General features: G+C 38.3%; 1 protein-coding gene across 1 annotated transcript; it reads left to right on the forward strand.

The window, feature by feature from the left end:
* The first annotated feature begins 4,502 nt into the window (after positions 1–4,502).
* On the forward strand, positions 4,503–24,906 carry LOC122574714. Its single transcript, XM_043742625.1, has 2 exons — positions 4,503–4,549; positions 22,518–24,906. The coding sequence occupies exon 2, from the start codon at positions 22,523–22,525 to the stop codon at positions 23,480–23,482; it is 960 nt and encodes a 319-aa protein (XP_043598560.1). The 5' UTR covers positions 4,503–4,549; positions 22,518–22,522; the 3' UTR covers positions 23,483–24,906.
* The last annotated feature ends 34 nt before the right edge of the window (positions 24,907–24,940 follow it).

Here is a 24,940-nt window from a genome sequence, read left to right on the forward strand (position 1 = left end):
ATCTAGCCGTGAATTATACATATCTACCTGTATCTGTATCATAAGTACTGTGTGGACTTTGAAAAGTTTCCGAAGCTTTGCATAATATTTGCTCTTCGAGCATGAAGATGATGAAAACACGATGACACATTTATGAAGAGAGATTTCACCGAAGACTAAGTTACTCGATTTCGCAAAATTAAATTACTTTTATACCAAATTTAGTTTATTAGCTAAATCAATTATTATAGAATGATCTCACTTCCTGCAATTCTTACAATTACGACACTCGTGCTCGAGGGCACAACGATTCATAAGAACGCAAACTACCGAAATCTTGATCGAACCATTGAAACACGTCCTGAACTTGACGAAGGATTCAAATCCACGGGGGAGAAGAATTAATGGTATATACCCGTTACATAACCTACACGCGATGTAATCAATTAGCTTTCAGAGCATTAAGGGAATGATCTGGCTGCCTGTGTAATTTTATCCAGCGACAGTGGAAACGGTCGTCCCGGCTATTAAGTGATTTGTTGTAAACCAAAATTAAATACACCACGCTCGTTCGCGGTTAATCACGCAGCTGACGAAAATCAATTACAACTGTTCCGCCGCTGATTACGCTGCTAACGTGTAATTAAAGACCCCGTTCTCGACTACTTGTTGCGGATTTCCAGACACGGGATGAAATATATGTGGAAAGTGTGGATAAACCTGAAGGAAAGCTGAAAACCAGTCATTCACCAGTCAAGTACTATCACGAGAGGTTTTGTTTTAGTTGTTAATTACTAATCTTGATGACACACTTGAATATTTAATCTATATTCTTTATCAACCATTTTCTACATCTAGGAGGTGCAAATAAAATTTAAATTAGGGTGTGAAAATATAGTAAAAGCTAAGTTGATCTAGAAAGAACGAGGAAGAAAAAGAACAGATCGAGGATACTTATGCAAATTTGTGTTTCTCTGAACATGATTAAAGAAATAAGAGCCAAGTATCAAAGCATCTGTATCACTTACTAAATATTATGATATCTAGTACGAAGATTATAGAGAAAATTGTATTATGTATAAATTCATATAATTAAATATTACGAATAATTGTAAATAATTTAAAATAATTGTATAATTTCGTTTAAATAATTTTCTGACTTTTATGTTATTTAGTAGTTAAAATGATATACTTAAATATAATATAGTTGAAAAGGGGATCAATTTATTCTGTTTAAAAATATAATTCTTTCAGCAACTGATAACAAAACCATGGAGTTTCGTGAATAAACTAACAGGACACCTAATATCTGAAGTATGATAATCGACACATCCAAAATCGTGAAATGCTTTTGATGCAAATATTCCTTAAGGAAACGTCGTAAACAAGTTTTTGGCAAGACTCGCAGACAAATTGACTGACAAGGTATCAGATCTCAAAAAATTCTTACATGAAAAAAGTGTGAGTTATCATTGTCTCTCCCTTATGTTATTTTCATATCTCTCGCATTCTATAAATTTTTGCACCTGTAAATTTTTCATGTGCACACGACGCCGTCTAACGAGTACACATTCAGGCTTGTAGCGTTAACGACTCATAAACGATACAATTTTTCAGAAGCCATCAAAGAGAAATATTATCTGGATTAATGAAAAATATTGAATCCCAGGAAGATCACGAATATGGAGCGGAATGTTGTCGTACCATTGCGATTGGCATTTGTCGTTGGCGGTTCTGCAAGATTGGATCGTTCTTGGAGTACTGGCGCATTCCGTTTTAAGTGGAGGGTCAAAGAAATAAAGATTAATCCCGTGATCTTGAGCGCACATAGAGGAAGGATAACACTTGGACAAGTCGTTGACTTTTCTTGAAATTCACGATTTAACCATGAATCTTTCCACGATCTCTATCTTTTCACGTGGAAAAAAAAGAAAGAAAACATAAATCGTAGAATTAACCATTTTGTACCGCATAATCAGCAATTATCAGAAAAAGGGGGAAACCGCGAATAATTTACAATTTTCTTACCTGATCGTAAGAATCTATAAAGTTTCTAAGAGTAGTTTCCCTCGTTGAGCGATAAAATGAAGGAGCGAGGAAATCGTGGCTAGAGACGCAACGAAACCGATTTAGAATCGATTCATCATCATCATCATCATTATCACTGTGCTACGTGGATCGACTGTACGACCTGCCTCCGGCTCACCACCCTCGTGAAGCATTAACGAACCGTGACATTCTCATTTTACAGAAATGTCAGACGAAATTCCCAGCGAAAATTGGAACCTCGAAAGTTACTCCTTGGGCGTTTCCCTGCGACTTCTTCTTCGATTGTGTTACTTATTAGATTTATGCTAAAAATATTAGAAAAATATTATTTTTGTTCATTTTACTTTGATATACACGTAATAGAATTATCTGTTACGAGGAATTGATACGAGTCAAACTGGTTGGAGAAATAATTGTTGAAGGGAAAAGTCAGATAGAAAGTTCTGAAATTTATTACACAATAAGATGACGAATAATGATAATAGTGACCACATTGCTGATTTTTATGCATTTATGAAAAATTTTAAAGTGTAATATTCTACAGAATGCGCATAATATGAAACAATATATAAAATAACCAAAGTAGAGTACCTTTTATAATATTTAACGGATAAAATGATTTCTTATCCAGTTCCAGTTTTTTAATTATATTCGCAAAATTATGAATTTGTATGAATATTCGCAGTCCAGTAATAACAATAAATATTTGTTCATCTTTCAAAAACTCAAAGAGAAATATATTTAATCCTGAAATAAAAATGCAAATAAAAATACAACTTGGTACAATAACATTTTTTTAATCACCTAATTGGTCTTCTGATAAAGAATGAAAACTGTGATTTGTTCTTCTTCAAACTTACTCCATTTGTCAAAACCATTTTGATATTACATGCACGATCCTTAAAAGCTAGATATTTTATTCAGAATTAAATAATTCAGTCGAAGCCAATCAAGCGGACAAAAAACAACAATCGAAAGGTGAAGTCACCCATCGGCATTCTTGAAAGGAAGAACAAATGCAGTTAGAAAGCGTTACGAGGCTTTATATTGTTCCATTTCGCTGAACCTAGCCTGATCGTTTCGCGGATTCGCGGCTGCTCCCCGCGAATAGCCATTTCACGCGAGCAGATATTCAATCTGACATGACACACATGTTTCTTACTGCGTTCGTGCCACCATCGGATTGCACGCTGCGTAACTGTGCTAGATTATCAACAGGTCTGCGGAGAAAGTACCGCGAATAATTCATCGGATCATGCGTGATTGATCGTTACAGGAGAAAAATCGTTCGCAGTCTTCAATGACGCGCGTGCACGCACAGGGATATTGAAAATGAAAACGAAACGATCGGACGGAAAGTGGATTTCATACAAGATTCCTTGATCGAAAATTTTCTGATGGAGGATTCGTTGATCGAAAATTCTCTGATTGAAAATAACTCGATCGAAGACTCGATTTAACGATGGATCGTAAAATAACGAAATGGAGGTACATCAAAGACTGAGGATCTATTTCTTTCGCAGCTTATCATGGACCTTCATCAACGGAGAATGGCAACCATTCGGCATTTTACGGATGTTGCACGCAGCACGTATTCGATGATCTGATTGTTAATCATAAGAATACTTGCAATGAACCATGAGCCACATGGGAGGAATAGTTTTACGATCCTCAGTTCGTAAAAAAAGGAGGTCTTCCCTGTGTTACATATGCTATATATAACTTAAGTTTTCTAAAAAAAAAAAGAAGGCGCATTGAATCGCGTCCGAATTGATTAAAGATCAGTCACCTGTTTTTGAGGAAGGTAGTAAAAGAATGTAGGGGTTAAGACAAAAGTTAAGAGCTAAAAGTTAAGTAACGTCGAGTGAACAAACGTTGCAATTTCCCCAAACGAAATTTCGTCGCCGAACAAAAGTACCTATCGTCGAGGAGCAAAGACGATAGCGGGATGTAGCCTCAGGAGGAGGAAGAGTGAACCGTCAAAAAAGCGATGGCGAACGAACGAAAGAACGAAAGAAAGTGTGTCGTCCATTCTGGCACGTATTTCCTTTTCTATGTTCAGAGGGGGGCATCGTTGTTCGGGGCCCCGACAAGCTGAAGAGCTTGAGGAGTGCTCGCGGCGCGTTGCCCCATAGTGGGGGCAGCGACATAAGTACGAGACGGCCTTAAGAAAAGCCTTCATTCTGATAGCAGATCGCGATTCACGGAGTCGGTGAACTTGTAAAACGCGGCCAAAAGTAGCCAGTGACCAAAAGTAGCGATCGAGTGTGAAGACAAGAAAGACGAAAATCCGGAAGAAAAATTAATAAAAAGAAAGGAGAAAAGGTTTGATAGCGTCGAGAGGAAGCTTTCGATCGGGATAAAAGTTCGTTCGATGCGCGAGACCGATGAGATCGCGACCGCGTTGGTGATCGTTCACGGGTGCACTTTCCAGTAATTCCTCCAAGAGACACGAGAGATCGAACGTCTATAGATCAAACACTATTCCGTGGATCCCGCTGTTCTTCCAAAGGCAAACGAGGTGGGTAGTGTGAACAAACTTTGCTCGACAGTAATTGCTCAACGCGATACGGCGCGAATACGTAGAAGGACTCGCTGGGCCAAACAGCGTTCGTTTACGTAAGTCGAAGGCCACGATTTCCTCCCGGAGGAGAGACGACTTTGAGTCTTCTTAAAGGAAGGATAGAATAATTATCGAAATCGTTAGTCATCGAGTATATGCCAACAGCTATTAACATCTACTAACCTTCCACAATTCTACCGAATTTAATTACAGTTAAATGAAATACCACGGTTAAAAATAGAAAGATCAATCTAGGAAACGGAAATACCATCTTATCCGTCTCGATAATCATAGTGAACTTACAGCAGTTCGTTGAGAACATTGAAAATTTACAACATTATAATTTAAAAGAATCGTTCCAGGTGGTATAAGAAAATTATAACAGTTTCCATCGACCGCGACGTTTAATTTTTCTCAACAAAATCGCGCAATCCCATCTGATCTTTCAATTATTATTAAAACATTCTTCCTCGATGCGTTTACAAAGCGCACTTTGTAATTTCAGATCGTAAACAATGAAAACACAAAAGAGAGTGTGGAATACGCGTAGCCGCGCCGTTTAATCGCCACCGGAGATCGTTAAATCGTTGCAGTTTTACCACGCTTGTTATCTGTTCCGTTAAAGTTTCCGCGATTATCGGAAGTTAACGCCGTGCGTTCGCACACCGGCTCGATTTACTGTTCACCGTGTATTTCTGCGTTTCGTTTGGGTGGATATGTTGCCACCACTCGAGATTCGAGGACGTTATCGCGAAACGGTAATTCTCAGAGACTGCAACAGCAACTTCCTTGTTGCCACAATGTTACACGAGGATCCCGTGAGCTGAGCATCCGCGAGACGCGCTTCGGGACAAGAAGAGGTTACAAGAAGCAGAAGATGACGGGGGGTTGGCGCATCTTTCGAGTACGTTGGCGCTCGGCCTCGAGCTTCCTTACACGAGCTCCTTCAGGAAACGTTTCCTCTCTGTTTATTTTCTAAAAATTCCCCAGAGACGCGGCCTGAGCATTAAGCACCGTGCGCACGATTACCATAATCGGAGTTCGATAATCGAGCGTGGACATCGCGATGCACACGGCGCATCGTTTATGATCCCATGTCGGATGGAAAAGAAGAACGATAGGCTTTTTCAATAGATTGACATTATTGACTCGATCTTTTGTCTACTGGTTTAGGGTTGTTGTTACGCGAATTCATGCTTTGACGAACTAAGGACTATATGTCTGAAGAAATGCTTGTACTCGTAAGAATCTATACGGACAGCGCGTATGGAAAACACAATAAATCAAATTTTGTTAGTTTTCTGAGTTTTATGTCACTTGGCGGTTCAGCAGAAGTATTTTGACAATTTTTGACGAAGCAGGGGATCATCCGACAGATGATATAGGCCTTTTGAAAATAATTGGTAACTCTGATAATGTTTTGTAGGAAACGAATGTTAGTTTGACTGTTATGTTAGTTTAATTTAACTAATGTTAATCTGCAAAACTGTAATGTTATTAATATCTTTTCAATTTTCAAGAAGCTAACAAAACCACGTATTTAATCCGAAAATAAGTGAAAAGATAGGTTTCATATGGAATTGATTGATGAGACATTGAATTTTAAAATTGCTCCTCTATAAAAGACAGAGTATGTGATTTATCATCTTTGCACCTGTATTTATTAGAACACGTACCCATTGTAGTCATAGCCTAAGGGCTAATGCTCGAGTCCAGATTATATTCGCTATCTCAACAATATACTAGATTACTAGGTGTATTTTATTTTATGATTTGGACTTTTATGATTTTATTTATGATTTAGACTGCATAACATTGTGTGTTCATCGTTACTAAGGGTTCCATATATCCGAGAACAGAATATGGTTCATCAAACTTTCCGAGGAAGTATGGTATATACCGTCAATCCATTTCACTTTTGTAGGCCAATCAGTTGAACTTGGTTGAAGATGTTCTGTTAGCTGAATCTTTTCACGTCAATATTGCACTCTATCTGTGAAAGATCTACAGTGGCTACAAAAGTACTTTCATGTGGTTAAAAAAATTGCATACTACGCGAATAAAATGTAGAACCTGATAAAAAATGTGAAAATACTTTTTGCATCCACTTTAAGCCTTTCTAACAAAATGTACTTCGTCATACAATCCAGTAGATTGATAAATCTATCCAATGGAGTTTAAAAATTAGTTTCATGCAGTCTTCGAATAAAATTTTTGTCCTGAAAACCCAGTAATCTCTTTTCCTGTAGATCGCATCAAGCACTGGTTTTGAAAGGTGGAATTTCGTCAACGATGTAAATGTGAAGATAAGGTCCGAATAACAGTTGTAAAATCGTGCACGATCCGGTAATGCAAGCCATTTCACGTGCTCGTCTAACTGTCGTTCGACAATTCTTGGAAAACGTTTCTTTCAAAAAACATCTTTGTGAAATTTGAATCACATTCTGTCACTGAAGTATTACTCGAACGCGTATGTATATGATCGACACGGTAGATAGTTTTGCGGACGATTTAGCTTTATCGAGTGGACTTTGATGGCAAGGACGTTCGTTCGCTCGCCAAGGCGACTCTCTTCTTCGTTTTGCGCTACTTGTGCGTCACGGAAAGTGCTTTCCAGTCTAACATTAATGACGTCGATGTCTAAAGTTATCCACGGGAGTTAGCGGAACCAGTTCGCGCACATTGAAACGTAACTCGATCGACGAATGCACCAACCGAACGGTAATGGGACGGGATTACAGCCGCGGGGATCGTTCGAGCTTTCCGTAATTAAGATCGTGATATTACCGAAGTCTAGAAATAGGTTGTTCGCGCACCGATCGATAAAATCGTCGATTAAATTACGATGTGACACGAAAAGTATCGACTCAACAACCACTTCTACACGTGTTACGCGGAAACGATATCGTCCAAACGAATTTATGAAACCGACGAGACTATCATTTTTGTGAACATTACGTGATAGGAAAATGACCGGTAGAATCGATGGTCTTGAATGGTCTCTCTAGTTTTTAAGCTTCGCGTGTATTTCTAATTAAACAGCCGCCGGGAACAGAATGAATGCAAATTGTGCGCACAAAACGCCTCCAGCATGAAAATAGTTAAGACCGTAATTTTTCAAAATGTTATACTTATGACATGTTACTATTATTACAGTGTACGGTTCTCCGACGAAATATAGGTTGTTACGTGATGTTATACAAGCTCCAGATCTATTACTTTCTCTCTCGAGTCCCGATGCAGTTAACGAAAGAATAGTTTTACGATTCAGTCAGGCTAGACTTAACTGTTTGACGTTTTCTTGAATTCCAAAGATCCAGGCAGCGAGTAAAATAGGGCGGTATAAACTTCTTGAAAACTTGATATACCGGTAGTTTGGTTACACGGCGTGTACTAATGAGTATTCCAATCACACTTCAAGCTGCTATGTTAGATAGTAACTGTTGACGTTTAACGCTATGTACACCTTCTTATCATTGGAATCCATTTTTTAGCCTTATTACATTCTAACGTTCTTTTCTTGATGTCTTTGAGTAATCTTTCCTGTCCTCGTGCCCTGTCATTTTTCTTCTTTCTATTCCTTTTCTATGTCATATTAGCGAGTCTATTTTTTTATTGTCCGAACTTTTTTGTGTCTTTGTGTTGTGTCTCTTTGTTCCTAGACTTTTTTGTGTTTATGCACTGTGTTTCTTCTCTTTATTGCCTCAGCTCGACTCTATTCCTTATTTGTTTGTCACCTTTCTGATTCCTTATGTTGCTATTTGTCCTTCTATTATAATTCTTATGTCCTTGCAATACTTCTTTTCTTTATATTCCTTTTAGTCCCTTTTTCCAAAGTTCTTTTTATCTTTGAGAACTTCTTCTTTATCATCCTTTTTTTCATCGTTGAAATTTCTCCTTTGGTACTCTTGCGTTGATTTTCACTATTGGTTCTTCGTTATTTGTTATTGTTCCATTTTGGAATGTTCTTTGAACTTCCTCCATTGCTAGGATCTTCTCCCTGGAAAATTTTTCCATGTCCACGAGGGGACAAATTATAGATACTAGTAATAAGGGTTGGATATTGTCTGTAAGATCAGGTTGGTCTACCAGAAAATTCGCTATCAAAAGGAACCTTTAGCAGGTTCACAGAGGTCAGGCAGTTGCCAGATACAAATTTGGAGAAACTGATCTTCAGTACCATTGACGGCATTTAACAATACTATCCATATGGAATTCGGCCAATGAATTGAAATTTCATTCATTTTGGAAAAATCAGTGACCCATCCGTTTTATGAATCTTGGAAACTGTTTTGCAGTGCTTTTATACTTTAATTTATAACGCCTAAAGGTACCTAGTCATTACAATTTATTTATTCATCTAATATAATCCTTATGAATGGTCATAAATTAGTAGAAATCTTTAATATTAAAAAGATAAACACTGAATAATAAATAAATAAATTCCGATAGATAATAAATCGTATATATAATTGTCTTAACGATTAACCATCACCATATATCATTTACTCGATCTTTTAATATAAGATCTCGCTTGATCATGAAGTATGAAGACCGCTACACTCAAACGCGATGCCGCGGTAAATGTACGTAACGCGGTGGTCTGTTCATCGAGACGTGCCGATTATCTTGCACGCCAGTGGCGCTTATGAAATAGCTGACCGCTAATTGAAATGTATGAGACGACCAATGGGTTACCGCTTCCTTGGCCAAGGTCCAATCTATTCGTTTCAACCTTTACGAATTCAGAAAAATCAAAGGTGTCATGATGTAAAATTTATGAAATTCTCGCGGAATCTTTCAGACCTCATCAATCATCAAAAAAAGAACGAAAAAATGTAGCAGGTTGCTTCTGCACCAACTTCCCGCTCTGTATCGTTTATCCATTCTACCAACAGTATAAATTAGTCTGCACTCGAGAAGATGGTATAACGGTCCCATTTACATTCAACCGCGTAAGGATTAATGACTAATTGAAAAGCCGTGTAGAGAAGCGCCGGACACAGGTTTCGTTGCTCGAGTTAAGAGGGAATGTTCGTGATTTTTGGAACTTCCACGAGTACCACGACCATTTCAGAGAATCCGTACGGAAATTCTACGATATGAGAAGACCTCATTTATCTTCCTCTTCTTCACGCGAAAAGTTATTTCTTTGATTCGTTCAGGACTGAACAATACGAAATAACGTGTAACGTGTAAAAGTAGCATTATGAAAAAAACACAACTAAAGTAAATTAATATTATTTCGTCAAGATAAGAAAAAAATAAGAGGAAGAAAAACTAAGAAAAAATACAGAATAATAGCAGTAGCAATGCAGAAGCTGTAGAATCTCTGATCTAAGAATCACAGGTACAAAAGGAAATTCTATAATGTGAAGAGAGATATTGCTTTTCATTGCGCTATAAAATACTTCAATTTTTTCGAATTTCATAAAGGTAGAGGATCTAGAATCTAGGCGGAAGTAGAAGTAATAAAAAAATATCGAGCAAATTCTTGGACTTCCTTCTTATAATTACAATATAAGTTCGATAGAGTTCAACAGAGTTCAATAGAGTTCAGTAATGTGAATTGGCTAAAAAGAAATTGCAAATAAAATGTTGCAACCAATGCAATCTTGGTCCTTAGTGGATTAATACGAACGATCGTTAAGCGACAATCGCAGGAGCTCGCCTCTAAATATTCAATGGCGATTAAACCAGACGCCGTCTACTTCCTCGAGAGATAATATATTCTGTGCCGACGGAGAAGTACGCAATCTGTTCGATGGTAATATCCGTATAAAAGGCAAATCGCTGATTCATTTAACCCGAGTCCTTTGTCGATCAACGTACAAGATGAGACTTGAATGAAACTCATGTCATACGATGTCTCAATTTTCTCTGAAGAAGATCAACCCGAGAGTAAAGAAACAGATCATGAAAAAAAGAAAAAGTAAAACAAATAAAAGAAAAGTATGATCGGTGATTACGTAACGTTTTTCAAAGCGACTCGAGCAGCTTGCGCGTGACGATCACGATCACTTTATCACCGCTACTAATTGGTATTCCGATACGAGCAGCCACCGTGAACGTTATTCGAGCAGCGAGTATGGCATGGGAAAAACGCGAAGAATTTCGTTGACTAGACCATCGACACCTTACGAGCATACCATATTTCTAAGCAGCCAGCCAAACGTTATTTTCCTTCTATAAAACGGGAGCCATTGAATTATAGCCGCTCGTTACAATCTCTAACATCCGCTAACGCTGTTGAAAATAATTGGAGGATCGTAATTAGAGAATGGCGAGGCAACGAGCACCGTGAAGTCGTAAACGCATTGTACTTACGGGCTTTTGTAAAAAAAATGGTACTTAACACGACATTGTTTCTATTCTTAAGTACAATTGCTTTCTTTTAAAAATCGAAGTAATTGCTGCGATAAGAAGATGGCTGCATTTTTCTCATTTGAGCAAGTCAACGAAAACCAATCTTAAAATCTATCAGAATCGAGTCACTTTTTGAAACGTGCGACATATTCACGATCAACTAATACTCGCGATAATAAACTTTTGCGCCTTTATATATTGATACGAAAGCAGAAGGTATATGAAATTACAGTTTTCTCTCTTTTCTAATAAATACGATTTATCTCTAAATTGATATTGATTGAAAATGATAAAAATTATTACCAATCACTTTCATCGCGTCAGATACAAAGCAGTAAACAGGATAAAATACCTTAAAGATAAGAATTCTAATGCAACGTTAAATATTAGAGCTGACTTCTTATTGCTACAAACTGTTCAATTGGAAAGGACAAAACATTCGGAAAGTCGTACGAACCAATGACCGTCATTTTGGATCCTATGTTCACCCTCGAAAAAAAAAGATTCCAAGATAACAAAGGCACTGTCTGCATGACAAGAGAAGGAAAATCGGAACAAAAGACCTAACCCAGTTCCCTGCAAAAATATCGCTCCGCTTTCGCCATGTAAATCGAAAACCATCAAAAAATTCGAAAGCGGCTTCCGTTGTCGTTTATTCGTCGAAAAATCTGGTAGGAGGAGAAGATCGGTTGTTCCTAGTTTGCCGATGGTCCGTGAGGTGATTGACAATGGGCGGACAATTTTCGCACGCCCGTAGCTTAACAACGCATCCGACCGGTTTAAGATTTCACTTCCTTGTGATTCCGAATACAAATGGCAGCACACACCCAAGAGCCGGTCGCTTGTGCTTCACAGGAAGGAAGGAGGAAAGAAGGAGGCAATCGGCGAGGAAACACTCTGCGATTCCAGAATTATCCTGTGCAACCTCTGGAAAAGAAAAGAAGCCGCAAGTGAATCACCGGTCGAACGATTCTCGAGATTGTTAGAGATAGGAAAAAATCGGCGTGGACATTAGAATGACGATGATGAAATACACGCACTGACGATCTAATGGATTAAAAATGACGTTTAATCGAGGATCAGACTACTAGGAAATTCGCAACGAACAAATAAAACGTGATCGTTCGTCGAGATGTTTAAACGTGGCTGGATATCACAGGCTATGAGAAAGAAGACGATGTAAATTTCCTTCAAAAGATATTAAAACCTCGTTTAAACATGCACATTGCGAAAAATATGCTTCCGAGAGTCATTTAATTATTGTGATAAATGAATTTTTAATATTATAATATATTTTTAATATCTCTATGCTTGCTTCGAATGTTTTCTTTTTATTTAATGTAAATGATTAAAAAAAGCATGAAGAGCCACAACGTTAGCTTAAATGACGACCGTATGAGAGTTAAGATGTGTAGGATGGTAAATACACCAAATGTTATTCGGATTAATCGTTCCATGTGCGATGCAATTTGCAAGCATACCGTTGCCTTCTTACAGTGATGCAACATTTTGAAGAATCGCATTCATTTTTATGCCAACTCTAACGGGACGTGCGTTTACGTGGCTTGCCGATGAAAGGATCAATCGACTGTGTTCGTCCAAAGACTCTTTGTTCGGTGGTAATTTAGAGGATACTCCCTTCAACTGGATAAACGGGCGACCGGCTATTCCGAAAACAATATTCAATGTGATGAAACGTGCATTAGTTACATGGAAGTTCATCGATATTCTTTCATTAATTCGCATATCGTCGCATTTATTCGATTGGTTTATCTAATTGTAAGTAACGCTGCTAATGCAACAGTTACGTTTTCCATGCGTACTTGGACGAAATAAATAAATAAATCAATAAACAGTGTGTTAAAACAAACAATATCATTTAATTTCTTCGATTTATTTCTAAACAAATAATATGCATTTCTTGAAGAGCAGTACTTCGATAGTAAATGTGTTAGAGTGAAGTTTTTTCTACAATAAATGCTATGAACGGCGGATAAATACGACATGTGATTCATTGTCTTCCTCTGAATGAAAACGTGACCGGATAAGGGGAGTCTATATATAGCCACATGAAAACCCGTTTGATTTTACATTCAATTGATAGATACGACCGTTTCTTGCTAAAATCATTTATTTTCAAGAAATCGATTCATTGAGTTCGTTAGTGATTTTGTTTTAGTCACGTTGGTTTTCTAATTTATCTCGACGATGCTTCGTTTCTGTATAATTTCCCCATAATTCCTGATGTCATTAGAAATTCACGGTGATTGGTAATCTGTCAGACGTTAATTTCTCTGAGTATATACTACACTCGTTTTAATCATATCGTTTGAATTTTGTGACACGCTTTCGCCGTAAATACTAATTGAAGCGAGTGCGCAGTGAGAATGTGTTAGTCCAGTCGTTTTTAATTGCGTCTCGCTCTACCGAGGTTATCAATACGCTGTATCAAAACTGGACTTTCTAACGTCGAATCTTTTAATTACGTATGCAAATTATTTCTAAACTTCTACTGTTCTAGCTTCCGATTAATCGTGGTGGTCGATATTAGTACTCTAGTTTATTGATTTGATCATGTGTCTACGATTGAGGAAAATTTAATCGTTCGTTACCATGATTTCGTTTTTCCAAATAAGACCTTAATTACATGTGACTTAATGAAAACATAATGTAATCGAAATAACATTCATATAATTCTGTACATATTCCGAATAATTAACTAATTCCATTCTTCTAGATTCATCAAAATCATCGGTTCTAAAGTACAACAATTTTTCCAACGCAACTCTTACAACATTTTCATTCTGAAACAATCTATTCGTCGAAAAATTTGGAAAATATTGTACGGACTTTAAAGACGAATAAAAATTCTATTTCTAGAAACACAAAGTATTCTATCGTATAAAATATTTTCCAATTATTTATAGCGACTGCTGACAAAGTTTTAGTATTTCTATCATTCTTCTTCAATGTGGTTGAAAACAATTAATAATAATAGGATAAGATTTTGCTATAGACCAGAGAAATCTTTTACATGCACCGATCAGCCAAATAATTGACACCTGCATCGGATCGATATTTCCCGCTCTTTAAATCTTCAACTTTTTGGACACCGTAAATGTCCACGTTAATAATAGGAGAGCCATCATCGATGAAAACAGGCTTTTTGTTGGACACAAATCGGCGAAAGAACCGGAATCTGCTAAGGTCTCGAAAGAGGTTAATTCGGTTTTCGTAACGCGTGATCGGCTCTCATTGTGTATTGAGACTACTGTATTATTACATCGTCGAAATGTTCGACGATCTCGTTACAGTTAGAGGATAGCCAATTTTTCGAGCAGGGATTCCTTACGGTACTTATCCACAACGGACAGAAAAAAAGGACAATACCTTGAATTTATTTAATAATATCCTATTCAAAGTATAATTAGAGGATCATCTACCGAAACGAACTTATCGCGCGTTTAGATATCCAATGATTTTTAGATAGTTGGATTCTATCATGCTTGCATATTCGGCAAGCATCATTTGACAATTTGAAGAGATACCTAAAAACCTACCTTAGATCTTCTATAGAAATTTATATTTTCTAACGAAACCCTTGATCTTTATCGAGAAGACATCAACCCTTTACAGTGTAATAGAACGAAGAATCAAAAACCGAGAAGAAAATAATTATTTCCTTGTACTCGAGATTCCTTGCATTTTTGGAGCATCAGGCGCAAAAAATATATACTATATGTACTATTATATAGGTAATAAATATTAAGTATTGCGTTATTAAGATATTAACCCTCCTACGGTGTAACAATAAAGCGAAGAGATTAAGACGAAGGAGAAAATAATTATTTCTTTATCCTCAAGATTCCTTGTATTTCTGGCATCAGAATGTTAATGATTGCTTTGTATGGTAACGTCTAACAGATTCGCTACGTACAATACAGATCCGAATATACAAGCTTTTAGGGCAAGTGCGTGGTACCGGCTTGAATGTGAGACGCGAAGTGAGAATCACGACAATGTGAAAAAGTCTTTCACAATATATATCCAACACATACGTAAAACTTTACAATTTACCTATATACAGTTGAAAAGAAAATTGTTTGTTAACATTTAGCAATATAGAATACATTGAAAAGCAAATTATTTGTTAACGTTCAGTTAATGGAAACCTATGTCAAGAAATGGAAGGAAATCCACAGCAATCTGTCAAAATGTGAAATCAACAGCGTTATATTTTGCTCGAGTCTTTCTTTACTCTGTCACATTGTGCAAAGATTAAATCGGCGTCAGAATCTCTACACACATGCTCTCGTAAGAAGAAGTTGATCCGATCGTTCTAACGGATATTTTGCGGGAATAGATTGATGGCAGGATGATGAAGGATTGCATTCCGAAAAGAACAATCGTGTACAGTTAGGAAATTAGACCGAGTCTCAGAAATCCGGAATCGTAGTTTACGTGTATCTAAGACAACGTGAAGGAGAGGGGAGCATTGTGTAAAGTTAGAATACCTTGACTCACATGATTGGGATCTCGCGAGAACCACCTGCAGCCTTCGTGACTGCCGGTGCAATTATGAGAAAGTCTAGCAATCTCGTTCGTTAGAAGAGCCACGTGCGACCTTCGATGACGCTCAAATTGGCGATACTTAAATTATCACCTCTCGTGCCTCGCAAACACTTCGAATTCCGCTAACGCGATACTTTTAATCCTACGACTTTCTATTACCTTCCATGATTCTAACTTTCATTATCAGTCTTCCCTGTAAGACTTTGCTTAACGCTAAGAGCTATTATCTTTAAAGTATAAAATTTCTACCAAAGAAATCAAAATGCAATATGAAAAAGTACGTAGTATGAGGGGAAAAGAAGCTTTCATTTTCATTTACTTGTTATATTTGTTAAAGAAATTTAAGACACTTTATCTTGTGTATCATTTTATATTATAAGTAGACTGTGAATATTTATGATAGATATACATATGTAAAAAGTATATATATACATTATATTTTTATCAAAAATGATTCAAACATTCCTCAAAATATACCACTATAAATCTATCAAGTTTCTATAAAGTTCTAATATTAAAAACGAAATACGGATATAAAATTCCTGCATTCCGGTAACGCGATCTAGTAACGAAATATCGATACGATTTTTAACGGTGTAGTTTATAACAGGATAGCATAGTTACCCGAGTACCCTTGAATTAACTTCCAGAAGTAGCGATTAGGATCAAGCGTTAATAAATAATTCGAAGATCTCATGTTAAGAAACGGAACCATTACCAAGAACAAACAGAATACCGTAACATTCAACGGAGTAGAATTTTTGCCCAACATTTTTATCGCGGGTAAATTATTTCGTCGGCAGGTCTTTTAAATGAAGAAATAAATTCTTTATGTCGAACAAAACATGTTAGCAGGGTCGTTTGCGATATAGTCGCAATAAAGGACTTTGTTGCAACATGTGTTCACATTTGCTCGAGCATCAAACGAATCAGAGTATGAAAATTTCTATCCTGTCAGAGTTTGATGTGTGCACCACGAGAATATTTACCGTACTAGGAGTCAGTAGCGTAAAATTGGCTAATTAGAAACGCATGAGCGAACAGAGACGAGAATGATGGACCACAATGCGGGTCGTTCTTTCGCGTGAAACTCCTGACGAAGGTTCGAATAAACTCGATTAATTTTCAACGAATTTATCGCGAGCCACAGAGCGGAGCAACGACTTCTACCATTCTCATTAGGTAATTACAGTGAATTATTTTTAATACTTTTAACATGTCAAACATTTAAAACCTTCGACGTGTGCCTAAATAGTTTATAGACAGTTAATTAAAATTAAAGTGATACGAGCAAAATAAATAAGAGTATGGAATTACGTTTTTGTCTGGATAAAAGTAGGTTTGGTTTGGTAATTTTAGAATTAACAAACGTAGTTTTTCAATGATGTCGTGCTTTTAAGCTTCATAAAATTTCTTAATTCGATAATAATGTTTTTACTAGTAGTATAAAATATAAGTGACAAGTGAAGTTAAGATATTTTCAATTATTTTTTGACACCCGAAATGTACGTATTTTAAACAGTGTTTGCGTAGCGAGTTTCATTAACTTTTACTAATTCCAGAACCCTCTTACGTAATAATTTATTAATAACATTATTAAATTGAGGCAAACGACTAGTTGTAGATTTCTCTTTTATAACTTCAAAATTATTGAACAAAGTAGAGTATCAAGTGATTTACAATTTATATGATGTACTCTTAGAATGTCAGTTGTTTTGTATCAAACTTGTTTTGATTATGTAAGAGGATCTATCCATCTGGTGCTGTTAATTTCTGATTCGTGACTGGTTTGTGAAATTTCACTAATCAAATTATACGTATAAGAGAACTTAGCAAGTGTGTGATGAAGATCTTAGACATTTATTTTTTGAAGTCAATTCACTTCAATTCAAGCCTGATTCAGTCCTACTTGTATGAATATATTTTATACATAATTTAAATTACTTGACCAATCTAAACGAGCTTTAGCTACGATTAAAAAAGAGAAGAATTGCGTCGAGATACACGCCGCTGTCGTTTATTAAAAATTATTTACTGCAATTACCTACCGTTATCCGTCGAAGTCTAATTAAGAGCTTCGCAAATTGCGCGAAAATTCATACCGGATGAAAATCAAACCGAAACAGGAGCGCGTAATCGCCGCGAGGAGAGAAATGCAAGAGGCGTACTCGCGATCCAACTTTATGGATTCCCTCGAAAACCCGTTAAAGCTTAAGTATCTCCTTTTTAAGCTGCCTTTCGCGCTCGATCGCGGAACCAACTTCCAGTTGCATACATGCCACTTTTCCATGTCCATTTCCATTCGACGAGCCCCCTAACTCGCGTAGCCAGAAATAACCCGCAACCCGTAAAACAAAAGTTCAGCGCACCACCGAGACGTACGGTCTTTGTCTAACCGTAAAAAAGTCATAATTTTATTCATTTTTTTAATTTCCAAATTCTTAAGGACCCTTTGTTATTAGAATTTTAAGTTTCGAAATTTATAAGAGTCTTTGATGGGTGTAGTACATTTTTAAATTCTTAAGGATCCTTATTTAGGGAGAATGTCGCTTATCTATAAAAAATATTTAAATAAGGTAGAGTACACAAATGTCAATGGAGCTTCTTTTTTTCTAATTTGATGGAACTTCCAAGTACATGTACTCAAAAATGAGTAATACGTCTTATTAAGGAGAATTACATAAATTGGTAGGGATTGGTTAGAATTTCACCGTCATCCTGCAGTTCGGACTTAGTTCTTTAAATTTCATAAAAAAGCAAGTACATTTTGACACAATTCTTTCTGTAATTTAATTATAGATCTTCTGCCATTTAGCTACTTCGATTACTATATTATACTACATCTGAAAACTATACAAGCTGATCTGCAAAAATGAACAATATTAACTCGAATAATTAAGGGTCATCTAGCAGTATTTTTGATTTAATGACTTAGACAGTGATTAGACAGTTATCTTCAACCGCGACGCGAGCCTTACACCGGATGCATGTACACGTTCGCTTGTCGAAATCCACGGAAAAAATGGCCTGATTTCCGCTTCAAAGAGTGCATTTGCGATTAACATGCAATTATTCGGGTCAACAATGCGATGGGATTGCCATTACTCCGACATTGCTCTCTCTCTCTTCATCCGCGTAAATTGAGGGTTAGGGAGAAAGTAGCAAAAGAAAAAAGAAGCGAATGTCCGGCGAGGAGAGGATCGACGATCTTGCTAAAGAAAGTACGACGGCATATCGAGGAATGCCAAATCATCTTTCACGCGATAAATTAATTGCTCGACTGCGCGTAATGGCACGGCAAAGTCGATAAAATCAGCCTCCTTCCATATAATCTGCGCCCATTTACCACTGATAACGCATCGTTTATCCCCACTTTACCCGGTGACTTTACATACCGCACCACTTTCTAACTTTTTGCAACTCCGCGGTTCTCTCCGATTAACGAGGAGAATCAATCTGGCTAGGTCAAAATCCTGAGCACGTGCAGATGTCTCCAAGTTTCATTAAAATTGCGGAAATGGCATATCCTCGGGTGTACATCATCCAAGCAGTATCATAGGTATAACTCAGAGAAAAAACGAAGCATCGCTAATCATTATCAAAGTGACCAGTTTATGCTTTACCTGTTCTATAAGTCCCATCGAAGCGGTACAATATCACTCTATAAATTGCAAAGTGAAGCGTGAACGAGCTATTTCGAGACTCTAAAGAGAAGTCCAAGAAAATTTATCCAGCATCTACAGCTATACTATTTAGATCGTTACTATCACACAAATCTGTACGATGATGGTCAAGTGTACAAAATGAAAAACTGGTTGATTTAACACGAAGAAAAAACGAAGCATCGCTAATTATTATAAAAGTAGCCATTTTATAGTTACCTGTTCCATAAATCCTGTTTAAGCGGTACAATATCAATTTATAAATTTCCTAACTTGATAAAGTGAAGCGCGGAAGTGCTATTTCGCAGCTCCAAAAAGAGTTCGAATTTATCCAACATCTTTAGCTATATTATCTGTATCTTCGCTACGATACAAATGTGTACGATAATGGCCATCGTACAATCCTATATCATTACCACTATACAAGCTTAAAAACTCCTTAATGTGTCTCGGAGAAAAAACGAAGCATCGCTAATCATTATAAAAGTGGCCAATTGATAATTGACTGTTCCATAAATTCCATCCGAGCTATAGAAGCTATCCAAGCAACGTTGTTTTACAAATTCCTAACATATAAAATGAAGCGTAACATATAAAGTGAACGTGCTATTTCGAAAAATTACAAGAGAATTTATCCAATACCAGAAGTTAAAGGCCGAAGAGTAGTCCTAATGACACGTGACGAAGGTACGAGCCGTACACCACGTCGAAGAACCTTCCATCCCGCGGACGTTCTCACCGAGTACATGCGCAGGCGAAGACTTTGGTTTCGCCTTTCCTGTCACGGGCACATTGTATCGTTCCTGACAAAGATGTCCGTAAAAAGATACGCGCATCTGTGTATTCGGGCAGTTCATTTCGGCAAAATAACGGTGTGCTCGAAATGGCCGCGATGAAAAACGACCTGTGCGGACGTTGAAGTCTCCAAAAGAGTCCTCGACTTTAGACAGGTTTGAATCTCGTATGTAATTCGGCTTAGTAGTATTTTCGTCGTCATAATCTTCGATGATCGACGAGAATCCTTAATACTCTTCGGAATAAGTAACCAGGGCCTCCTTAAATCACCTGGAACATTTTTGAAGGGTAGGAAGAATGGTATAAGAGGACAGGAGGTAAGGATGATACGAAAGGATAAGACGCAAGAGCTCGAAGATCCTTCCGTCCTGTATCTGACGCTTCGAAAACCACTGATGTCATAGGACTTTCCGTATAAAAGAACATACGTAAAAAGGAAAAATTCTATCGGACGGGATGTTCCCGCGGAAATGATGAATTGAAATTTTATGCAAAACCTGGGCGGGATGAGCGAAGTTAGATGGAGCGTGTTGCCACCGTGTACAGAGGGAAGACATGTATAAAACAAGACCACTGGCGGATAACACAGGTCTCTGTAGGCTGACTGCATCATCCGCCAGGGAAAAGGTAGTTGGTTTACCTTACTAACAGCGGTTCGAGAAAAAGGAACCCGACGCCGGTAATAACGAGGTATCGCGTAACAATCAACCGGTACTTAATCGTAAATGCTGACGGGCCGCCATTATCCTTTAAATCGATCAGTCACACCGTTAATTATACTCGTTGGAATCTGAATATCTCCCGAGAAAATTACATCGCGCTGCCGCTCTACCATCTATACGCTCATAAATCCGCGTTGCACGAGGACCGACGAGCTTGACTTTAATTGCTCGATTTTAATATCCATCTGGCGCGGCGTGAAAGATGAGAATCAATCGACTCGACACCCGTTTAAGATGGAAACGCGAGAGCAGAACCGAGGATAAAACGTTCTAATTCGAGACTATTAACCAACCCCTGCCACTTCGATTACACGCTCTCGTACAAAACCTGTATAGTTTAATAAACAGAAAGAAGAAAGAAAAGAAAAAAGGAAAGAAGATAGCGACTGATTCAACGTGGCGAAATAATAAACAACCGGTACACGCGATATTTCGCGAGTCATCGCGGTAAGAAATAGCGGACCCTACACTTGGTAGAAGCTACTACGAGGTTACTCTCGCAATTAGGAGCGATTCAATCAGCAAGTCGCATGATGCTAAATCAAAATCACCGCTGTAACAAATCTCTAGTAATTAAGAATTAGCAAATAGCCAAATTTACATGCTAAATAACATTTGACGCGTACGAGAAAAACTATTACGAAATCCGTACTCAATGGATTGTTTCGGTCCATCTCCCTCTCTGTCTCTGTCTCTTTCTCTCTCTCCGTGCATCCGACCTTCTGCAAGGTCTTCGAGAAGGAGTTCACTCTGGTCAGGAATGCGTGACTCGACGATTTTATAACCCGCTTTCAATTATCATTCCTGATGCTCTTGTTCTTCTCCCTTCGGTTCGCGCTACGGTTGCGCCGCGAGAAGAAAGCCTGACGCGGGGAATGCACGCGCGCGGAATTTGTCCCCGTCGCGGCGGCGTTTCCTTTCCCCGCGTGCGCATCCAGTGTCTCGTTTTTTTCTACGTTTTCGCTTATATGCGCTTCCCTACTGCCGCCACGGGGCTACGTGATTTATTCGATGTCGATTACGGGGAACAGCCGGTGCCGCGCAATGAAGGAGGAAGAGACTTCCATACTGCGGCACACCGTTCCCAAGAAAACGAGTTGTCCTCGAGCACGTTCAGCCGGACGAGCCGACGATTTGTTTCGGCTCGTTCGCCGATGATTCGCTCGCATCCACCCTATCTTTCAGCGGGATCGCATTTTGCATGCTTAATGTCATCCGCTTGTCGCGTCAACCCGCCAAATAAACGATTAGTCGATTTAATTCGGAGGTAACGCGTGCTCTTAGGATGCGAGTTTGTGACGACTGTATCTACTGTTGGAAAGGTTGCCCGCGTGAAAGGCTCAGCGCGATATTTTAAGAGCGAAAAAGTATTCAGGGATAATAACTTAATCAGATTCTCTGCTCGGGAATGAGGCAACTCGTAAGTACTCATAAGCCGGATTATACGTGCCTTTGCTCGATGCTTGGTGAATGGTTGATGTAGTTCCAATGCCTCTTCTTCCAATAGCTGTATCGAACGATCGTTTGGCAATGAGAATCGAACAGACGTTCTCTGACGTATATTTTGAGCGTAGATTTTCCAATAACAGATGCGAAAATGATTTTTCAGTTATTTTGCGTGAATATCATTTTTCAATGTTATTGTAACATATACTTTGAGCGTGGACTCTTTCATAACACACGTGATGATGATTTTTTAAACATTTTCCATGAATATCTCTTATTAAATTTGCTCTGTAAGCATATTTTTTCAACAAATCGTGCTAGTTGTTCAAGGTAAAAATAATGAAATCGTTTGGTTTTTTCCAGTCATCATGAAGATCTCGGCGACTTTATTGGTTTGCGCGGTGGCATCGGCGGCGGCGGTACCGCTCCAAGACACCCTGAATGACGCTCGATTGTTCCCTCGGAACAAGGACGCGGTTCCAGTTTCCACGGAACCCGGGATTGTCACCGGCAAGGACGCGACGAATCAGTCGACAAAAAAGCAATCAGAGAAGACCGACAGTGGAACGAAAGAGTCGAAATCATCATTGCTAGCCTCGATTCAAGATAATAATCAAGGCAAGCTTGAGGTTGGCCGTTTCTCAAAGCAATCCAACGAAGTCAAAGCAACTAAGAAGAATCGGAAGCATAAAGCCATCTTCGTCAATTATCCTCTCGTTTCACAGCTTCCATTCTCTAACGTCCCCTACGACATCGATTATCCCAGCAGCTTCGATACCGAAGAACGTACCATGTCGGATCCGAATAGATACGAGGAAAGCAACATCTTTTACATCAGGCTACCACCCACGCCGTACATGTTCGTGCCAGGTTTAGGCTATATCTCGCAACCGCCCACTTACTCCACAGCCAGCCTTCGGCCGCATGTCCCGTACACGAGACCCGGAAGGCCGAAACCAAACTACCAGCAACCCGTTAACCCGTTCATCAAGCTGCCCATCGATTTTGTGAGCAACGGGAAACCGACGTCGGTCTACCAATGGCAAAAGAAGACGAACAAGAAACCAACGGACAGCCCAATCACCAATCTGGACAGCGTTTCGGCGGACTTTGTGAGCAATGGGAAACCAACATCGATTTATCAATGGCAGGGCAATTTAAAACCGACCAAGAAACCAGCGGACGATTTGGTCAACAACCTGGACAAGGGCCCGTACACGTTTAATGGCAAGCCTACCAGTTTCTTTCTGTTGAAGTCTGATGGAACCGCAGGGGCACGTCAGGCTTTCCGGTACCCTGACTACCGGCAAGATAATTCCTACTATTGAAGACACGGGGCAGCTAGTTGCTACCGAAACGTGGAACGAACCACGGCTATCTCGAATCCTATAAATCGTCGGTTTGATTGCCGGATGATGATGGATTCGAGCGAAAGAGATGAGAAGCGACGAGCGTATGCACGAGAAATGTGAAACGAGAGAGGAATCGATTCGCCATTCTCGTTCGAATCGTATAACTGCGAGTGCCAGAGAATCGTGATGCTCGATCGCTTAGAAATTACACTCGCGCTTACGCTTCGTTCAGATTAGTGCATTTATCTGAATTCAGGCAACTTGAAGTTGTTTTCCTCGTCTGAACTTGTAGCATGCTAGATTTCAGGGGGTATACTATTGGACTTTCAGAAATCAAAGCCTCGTTTTTAATTTTCTTACGGTGTTAGGTGCGCGAAATATCGCGTTAACACGTCATATTACTGACTTATGTTACTAGAACGAATGTATCATCTTGAAACCTGTGTTAACGTTTTTCTCGAAATTATATTTTCGACTCGATCGTTATGAAATCTCCCCGCCGCCAAAAATTAGAAAATAGAGCTATGTCAATATTATTCTACAAGATCTAAATTCCTCATTTTGTAGTTATTTATGGAAAGATTCCCAAATTGTATCCGTAGCTTCTTCAAGATAGTATACCTCCTTGAAATGTTCTTTCAAGTTTCTAAGCTTGTTCTTTATTCATTGAATCGCCTGAATTCAAGAAACTTGACCGGTCTGAACGGGATTTGAAACATGTATATTCGTACAAGGACAAGCTTTCGTATTTATGGCCTTGATACAGAAGTTACACAAGCTGACTAGTGATTTATACCGTGTTACATTTACATCTAAGAGTATAGGTTATTACGCGTATGATTATGCGGGAACCGTGGAGCCAGTTCCCTAAGACGGACTGTTAAAAAATTTCATCACGTCGATGATGGACGTCGTTGGTGTAGCTAATGCGATCTCTTTGGTAGAGATTTGTATCTTTTTTCTCCTTATACGTTGCTTTCAAGTTCGATGCCTTGACTATGCAAGGTACAGTGGTGGAAGTTGCGTTTTAAAGTAGAGGGGAAAAGATCGAGGAGAAATATCTCTGTACGGTAAACGAGAAATGAACGATAAAGACCAATGTGGAAGATAAAACGACGTAATGAGAAACGTAAACATAACGGCCGTGAAGTTTTTCGTTTTTGCAGTTAAATATCTTCTGATTTTCATGATGCGTTAATTCAGTATGCTGGTATTGATTCCGCTCTGCATAATTAAGACGTATCGCTGTGGTTGCTCGAGATACAGACTCTATTCCGAGTAGATGTATAATTTTAATTGTTACTCTTAAGTGTATAGTTTCTATTTATAGAGTATCAATACTTATATGCGTCTATCTATACGTTAATCAGTTAAAAAATGCGTATATATAATTTATATATAGCTGGCTGATTATGCAGAAGAAATCATGATGAC

Source organism: Bombus pyrosoma, linkage group LG14, assembly GCF_014825855.1.
Source record: "Bombus pyrosoma isolate SC7728 linkage group LG14, ASM1482585v1, whole genome shotgun sequence".
In the NCBI taxonomy this organism is placed as follows: domain Eukaryota; kingdom Metazoa; phylum Arthropoda; class Insecta; order Hymenoptera; family Apidae; genus Bombus; species Bombus pyrosoma.